This window comes from Cariama cristata, unplaced genomic scaffold (genome assembly GCF_000690535.1).
Source record: "Cariama cristata isolate BGI_N322 unplaced genomic scaffold, ASM69053v1 scaffold7715, whole genome shotgun sequence".
In the NCBI taxonomy this organism is placed as follows: domain Eukaryota; kingdom Metazoa; phylum Chordata; class Aves; order Cariamiformes; family Cariamidae; genus Cariama; species Cariama cristata.
In genome coordinates, this window is record NW_009616884.1 from 956 (window position 1) to 8886 (window position 7931).

At 46.0% G+C, this 7931-nt stretch overlaps 1 protein-coding gene across 1 annotated transcript in view; it reads right to left on the reverse strand.

Moving 5' to 3' along the window:
• Window positions 1–6188: 6188 nt before the first annotated feature.
• Window positions 6189–7931, reverse strand: part of SCAF11 (SR-related CTD-associated factor 11) — a 31948-nt gene continuing 30205 nt past the window's right edge. The window contains exons 12-14 of the mRNA XM_009700311.1: window positions 7305–7475; window positions 6674–6793; window positions 6189–6317 (exon numbers count right to left, since the gene is read on the reverse strand). Coding sequence (XP_009698613.1) covers window positions 6189–6317; window positions 6674–6793; window positions 7305–7475 — 420 coding nt within the window. The remainder of the gene's footprint in view (window positions 6318–6673; window positions 6794–7304; window positions 7476–7931) is intronic.

Below are 7931 nucleotides of genomic sequence, written 5' to 3' on the forward strand. Positions count from 1 at the left end.
CACGTTCCCCACCCGTGAGCGCTGTCGCTGTGGCCGTGGGACATGGGCTGCCCGGCCGGCCTCGCCAGGGTCCGCGGGGTTTAGAAGGGTCGCGACTTCAAACCTCTCTTCCGTCATAAACCTCGTAGTAAAACCCACAACGCGTCCAAATTGAACCCACTCCCCACAACCCGGGTAACACGAGGTGCCTACGCTGTCGGGGGGGATGTTTTGTATTTCCCCCAACGCCGAGTCTCGCCGTGTTTGTTAGAACTCCTTACATTTAAACAGTCGTTGAATTCCCTTCTAGGAGTTGTCCTGGGATGCCAGGCTGGAGCTTAGGGCTTGATGCGAGGCCGTGAAGTCCATCTCCTCGTGCCCTCTTTGACTTGATGATGGGGGTGCAGAGCCGCCCTGGGCCGGCGAGGGGGAGGAGGGGGCCGAATCGCCCCCCACCTTGGTTATTTAATCCCTTGTGTTTCGGGGATGCTCTGAGGTTACGTAGCAAAGCCGTGCGCTTTGTGCAGGCAGCACCAGCTCGGTGGGGTATTGGCATTAAAGACAATCAAATCCGAAGTGGACCTCGTACCTCCGAGATACGCCGGCGTGTTTGCAGGGGGATTATCGTAGTGTTCAGGGGTCTGACGCAGCCATTGAACTACCAGGTACCACGCAGTGGTAAAGGGTGACAACTGAGCGAGCTGCGTGTGGGACGGAGCATCTCCTGGCTGCTGAGTAAGGACGGTTTCCTTGTGGGTGGGCCTGTGCCCTGGGGTCCCTGGTCCTTCCCCGGCCCGCGGAGGGGAGAAGCTCCGCTCTCCTGCGCCTTCGGGCAGAGCCGGCCCGCGGCTCTGCTTTGGCCGTTCCCGCTCCCGAGCAAGGTCTGCACCACAACTCCCTGCACGTCAGGTGTCCCTCAGGAACGCGCGGAGGGAAAGGCAGGCAGCGATGTTCCTCTTTCGTGTTGGAGGAGCCCCCCACCCGCCACGTGTGAGCCACCGTCCTGGTCCTGAGAGCCCCGAATTGTTGTAAAAGGCCCTGGAATTCCTAGGTAAACTCTGACTGCCAAGAGTTGCTATTTTCTTTCATCCCACCGTAGAATCACAGAATCATTATGGTTGGAAGAGACCTCAAAGATCATCAAGTCCAACTGTACACCCGATGCCACCATGCCCGCTAAACCATGTCTTGAAGTGCCACATCTACAATGCAATTCGCACCATTGCACGAAGCATCTGGGAATCCCTGGCTATTTTTGATTTGCTGCTCATAAAAAATTCAGTGGTTTTAGATTGAATTTCTGCAACACTTGAGGACTAATTATATGACAACCTGCTGCCAAAATTCCTTGGGTTTGGCTCCTGCAGTCACTTTTCTCCGTGTTGGATTCCACTCTGGGTTTGATTGTTTGCTGTGTACAATGAGCACTGCTGTAATCCCCTGTATTTATTGCACAGGCTACGAAAGTGAAGCTGGGGCTGAACGCTTTCTGTTGGTGCGCGGGTCGCTGCGCGTTGTGAGCGCCTGACAGGGCAAAGGTAAGCGTCTCGGCTAAGGCAAGCTCCATAGCCCATCCTGCGCCTTCTCACAGCTTCATCTCCTCTGAGGCAAATAGTTCCTTGTGCTTTTAGGTTCGTTGGGTTTTTTGGTTTTGTGGGGTTTTAATTTTTTAATATTGATGTTCCATTATTTTGAATGCTGCTGCAGCTAATGAGTACTCTTTAATTACTGAAATTGGTTAATCTACGTTATTGTCCTCACTCTTGTCTCTACTTTTTTATAAGGTATTGATTAATGTGAATGTTGTAATACTTTTAATACTAAAAGTCCATCTTTGGGCTCAACATACTTGTGTTACACACTGGTGTGTTGTTACCATGCTTGAGATGTGGGTTTGGGGGGAAAAACAAACCCTGTTTTTTGGCAGTAGACCCCAGCACAATGATCTCTGCAGCAAAAGCGAATAAAGATTTCCAGGCCCGCCTTGCAGGGCTGGGATCCGGAAAGGCTTCAGCTGCAGCAGCCAGACCGCTCCTCACCGACGTACGCGCGACTGCCTGGATTTGCGGGCTCCAGCGCAAGATCTGTGTGTGTCCAAAACCCGACGTCTGTGCGGCAGCGGCAGCAAATGAGGTGAAGGGAGACCTGGTCACCCAGGGGTACTGAAAAGCTCTTTCCAGCTGTGGATGGGGGGGATTTCTGCTGTTAGGGTGCTTGAAGAGGTCCGTGCCCCCAAGCAGGCACGGGGAAGTAAGACTGGATTACAACTTGGGCAATAAATTTTTAACTAACTGCAGTCAATTGGTTTAAATTACTTTCCTCTTCAAGACTCTCTCTTCTTGGAAACAATGTCTTTGAGCACGTCTCCCCTCAGCCTGCGATGCAGCGATCCTCCCTGATCTCCATCTACTTGAGGTAATGACTGACAAAACCCTTCCCGGCCCAGCCCCGCCAGACGATTACAGCTGCAGGACGGGCTTCCGCGAGCTCGTCTTCCTCTGAAGACTTGGCCTCAAGGAACCGCCGCCTCTGAGCCGCCCTCTCCCCACTGAATGTCCTCACCAAGCCCCTTGAGTCTGACCTTAACTTCTACCCTTGCTCCTCAACCTGGTGTGCTCTTGCCGAAGACCCCAGCCCATCTACTAGCAAAGTTAGTAAATGCAGAACGAAGACTGCACCTGAGCAGGAGCAGGGTAAGACTTTCCCACCCCGGGTGTTATCACCCAGCCAAACCTAACAACGTGTCCTCGAAGGCCCCAGAGCAGCCAGCCACCGGGAAGGCGCTGGCCCAGCTTGTGTCTGCCTTAGCGACAGCGATGCCTCATGAAAGCCAAGTGGGGTTAATCCTGGAAAGTAAAGCAGCGCCTGGAATACAGCTCCCAAGGGAGGCAGGGCATCGTCTGCTCCGTTCCCAGGGGCTGTCTCCGTGAAGCCCAGTTTTCCTTGGTACTTTAAACTGGAAGAGGGAAGATTTAGATGGGATACAAGGAAGAAATCCTTCCCGGTGAGGGTGGTGAGGCAGTGGCAGAGGTTGCCCAGAGAAGCTGTGGCTGCCCCATCCCTGGCAGTGTTCAAGGCCAGGTTGGATGGGGCTGGGAGCAACCTGGTCTGGTGGGAGGTGTCCCTGCCCAGGGCAGGGGGGTTGGAACTGGGTGGGCTTTGAGGTCCCTTCCAACCAAACCGTTCTGTGATTCTGTGATACAATTCTGGTGTGCCAGACAGGGGAGTTCATTTGAGTCCTGCCCTTCTTTAGTCCATGCCGCAGTGGACAACACAGCCCGAGCCCCACACCGTTTTGAAAGACCCTGTACCCGGAGCCCCCACCACAGCACTCGCAGTAAATGGACATTTTGCCCCATGCATTTCTTTCCCCCCCCCAGCTTGGAGCATCTGCAGCCAGGCAAGGCAGGGTGAAGACAGACTAAGTGAAAACAATTAAGATGTAAAGGAGGGGGAGCCCAGACAACACAGAACAAGATTAAATACGCACATGTAGAGAAGTAATAGTAATTGCATTGCTTTCTGAATTAAACCACTTGAGCCAGAATCATTTAAGACCAGACACGGACTACTTACAGCTTAGTGAAAAGAATTTATTAGAAACTGTTAAGCACTACACAAAACTAGTTTTTAGAGTATTTTTTCAGTAGACAGCACTCCAGCCTTTTGCTACAGACACCATATTGCGGACTTTGGACAGCCACTGTGCTCGTAAGGTACATCTTTAGGATGAGACATTCAAGCAGCATGCACAGTGAGACGGTGGAAGGAGTGCAAGGAAAACCCTTTCGCTTCGCCTAAGTTCCCAGCGGGCGTACAGCTCTTGTTCTCCTCAAGGCAACTCGGCTCAAAGGAATTCCCAACACCCAAGAGGAACCAAGGGGGCTCAGCGTCCCTGTCCCTCTGCCTTTGGTGCTAGTGCACGTCAGGACTTTCAGTACAAGGAGTTTCAATAAATAGAAATATAGCTTTCATACTATTTTCACAAAATGTGACTACGAGGTTGAAGTACGTGCCTTCTTGGGCAGCGGCACCAACACAGACCTTACTGCTGTTTGGGAAAAACAGGAGGAGTCTACATATTAAGGCAATGCATTTTTTAAATTCGACACAGAAATTGTAACGAACCGCATATTCTCTGATAAGTTCTGAAGTATTTCTTCATAAAAAATAAAGTTACTGATCACATGCTACTCTATCCAATATTCTTCATTACGTTTTGAAATACAGTGGAGCATCACTATAGTCACTGCCCCAACAACGTGGCAGCAAGTGACAGCTTCTCTTCCAGCCCGGAGCCGCAAAACAAGAAATTAATGCCCCCTCCCCTCTCCCAGTTTAAATTCCCCATTGTTCCTTCCCAGCCAATTTCTCTCTCTCTCCTCTAAATGGGGAAAAAAACCCAAACCAAACCCACAAAAGATCTATCTGGCTCCTGAAAGGAGCTTTATAGCAAGGCTCAACTGTATAATGTAAAAAGATATAAAAAGTCATTAAAATCCAAAAATTCAGAGAAGGAAAATGTAATAAAAATAAGTACGCACGGCGTGATAAACCAGGATAGACATAGCAATTTGCTACAAGATTTTTCAGAAAGTGCTAACCGATTTTAGCTTAAAATAGTTCAAGAGATCATACAAATTGCTACCACAGTGTAAAACTGAGTATTTTGAAAAATCTAAAACCTGGCTTGACTGTAGAAAATGTATTGTATCTGTTTCTAATTTACATAGTATTTTTATTTAGGCACACAAAAATAAATATAGACAGTCAAATGCTTCATTAAGTCTGTAGAAAGCTATAGTTAAAACCAAGCGAGCAACTGTTGTGACAAACATGTTTTTTACACGTATATACCTCTCTGTATAATCGGGTGTGTGTACAGGGGTGTATATCCCTTATTTCATCCTCAGGCTTCGGCAAAAGTTCCTCGCAGGGTAAGACTGTGTTTTCTGCCAAGAACAGTCAATTTGGGAACTACTGGTGAGGAAGAGGTAACTTCTCAGAAAACTCAAGCGACACTTTCTGTCAAAATGGTTTCTGCGCCTGCTTTTGGGCCAGGAGACCTCAGGCTGGAGCAGAAGCCAGGCTGAGCCAACACCAAAGGCTGTGACCGCATGGCGAATGCCGAAATACCAGTATTGCTGTCTCAGGGCAAGGCTCCTTCTCCCCTCTAACCCAGAAGGATCCCAAGCTGTTCTGTCCGTGAGGGGCACACAGTGACAACAGCGTTCCAGCAACTCTCCCTGCTGCTACCTCAGTAAAACTGGTTTTACCTTAGGTGTAAGCCTTCCCCATGCGCATTCAGTGACCCCACACCTGCTTTCAGAATGCCTGCGGAACCTCTACTAACCTCTCCACGTAAAAGCGCTTGGGGAAGTAGAAAACCTGCCTTTTCTTGGCTTTACTTGAAGAAGAACCTGGTTTCTGTTTCTGACCATCCAGCTCCAGCCCACCAACTCCCTACTAGCGAAGGGCAGGGTTGGCAGCGTTTGGTGACTGAGGGCTTTCAGCACATAAAAATTATTCAAGTTCATCCCACTATCTTGAAACAAATTGAAAAACATCACAAACAAAACCAAGCAGCATAATTTTTATTTGGTGTTACAACAGATGTGCAGCTGCCCATGGTTTTGGGCACTGATTTACTGTTTATGATTTTTTCTTTTTTAAAATCTAAACAGTTCTTCTGTTCAGGCAGCTCCATGTGCTTTTTTTTTTTTTAATATACACACTGTGATCCCTGCAATTCAGCCTGTCCAGTTAACGCTAGAAATACTTGTCAAGGCAATACATTATTTTATCTTTGCTATAATTAGGGAGAAATCAAAAGAAAAATTTTACTTTAATCTGACTGATTACATGTACTGTACATACCTGTTCCAAAACCAAGGTACTCAGACAGAAGTTTCTAATTTAATGCACTCTGTTATTCAAGTCAAAATGCTGTACATCTAAGTATCCACACAATCGTACATTCCTAATGATTCTTCTTTACACCTTTATTTTTTAGACATCTGTGTTTAAAAAGGAATAAAGAAGTTGCCCTGTAGATCTATATTTCTTTAGAACAAAACATTATATACTACATTGAAAAATAGTTTTATCAAAACCAGATTCAAATCACTGTCATGTACAATTTTCAGTTAACGGTTCACGTTGAAATTGCACTTTGCAGATAGAATAAAATTAAAAACTGAAAACATGTTCTACTTTCTTTCACAGGAGATCGCCTCTTCGGGATTTTTCTTCCGTGAATGTTTGTATTTGTCTACATATGCTTTTACTAGATTTGCCACTTTTGCAGAATTGACTTCTCCGCTCTTGCTATGACAAACCTACAACAGTTTTAAAGAAAAAAAAAGTTTTAAACGTTTCTGTTGATTTGCCACTGTTTCATGTTATTTGTCTTCCCAACACCCCAGGTTCCTCCATCTCAGGCAGAACAACTTTGGAAACTCTAGTACTTCCTTGTTGCTTCCCAAACACTTGTGAATTCCCATTCAACTCTTTCACACAGTAAGTGAGTTATGTTCTGAGGAGCTGAAACACCTCGCACGGGGAAAGATAAAAAAAGACCAAGGTATTTTTGCTTTTCCTGTTCCCCCTCCCAGCAACTACCGGCTGCTCCCACAAGATTAAGAAACCCACCCCAGTTGAAATGTGTGCATTTCAGATGAATAGATCAACTTACTTTATCTACAGCTTTCCGCACAATTTCTTTATATTCTTCCTTAGTGATGTCTTTATTTTGGTAGAAAGGTTTAATAGCTAGTTTGACCTCTTGTGCCGCTTTTTCTTGAATTAACAATTTCTAATGAAAAAACCAAACTTGAGTATTATTTTTCAGTGTCTGCATACATATCTTTTTATCAATCACAAAACTTCACAAAGTTACTACAGAAGACTAGAAACCCATGCTTCCCTCACTCACATTTCAGCTCTCGTGCGAGCTGCCTGTGTTTTACTATGAACAGAATGTTGTCCCACAGCAATTTAATAGTCATAACAGCGCTGCTCTAAGGAAGACTACATTAAAGAGTGTCAACTTGCCAGTTTGTGTCCTACAGCCACCATGAAAGTTATCACGTACCTGACGATATCAAGTACATTACACAGAAGGGATATTCAGAGCTTGCTATATTCATAGCATGCTGGTTTTTGGTATATCATAGTTTGCTATTTTTTAGTATCTCACCATTTTTATTTCATATATATGTTTTTGTATATATAAAAAAATAAACCCCCCGTATATATACACTGAACTTTAAACTTGCCTGGTCCTTCTTTGAGCTATCTGCGCTGGCTTCCACTGTTACACTTGCTTTGTTTTCTCCCAATTTGACAGCTGCATTAGAGCTTTTGACGTGACTTGATGACGTTGCATTACCCGAACTTGGTCCCTGAACAGTTCCCACGTTTCCCAGGACTGCTGTTGGAGCAGGCAAGGCTGGAGCACTCATGTTATTACTCACATGAGCAGCATTTGGAACACCCTGTTTTAAAAAGTTACCGGTAGTTAACACATTATCCTTCAGTATGACAACGTACCTTTCTAGAAGTCTCAGCAGCTATAGAAAGAGCATCAACACTACATGCTTCGGTTCATTAGCTAATCTCCACCCCGTCCATGTTTATGGAAGATATGCACAATATATCAGATCTACTCAAAGGAAAGAAAAAAAAAAAAAGCTTGAAAAGTAAGGTGTCCTCCACATCACCACTGTGGTTGCTGGATCCTGGCTCTGGTCCCAGCGATAAAACAAACCAAGAACCCTGCAAACAGGCACGGAGGGTGTTAGCACAAGGGGAAGGAAGCTTACGGGTGCAGAACCTCTCTACTTGTCACAGCAGAGCACAGGAAGCCCTGTTTCGTAAATCAGATCAACTTTTTTTTAAAAATCAGCACCTAAACATACATATAAAAAGTTACCTTAAATCACACTTGCATT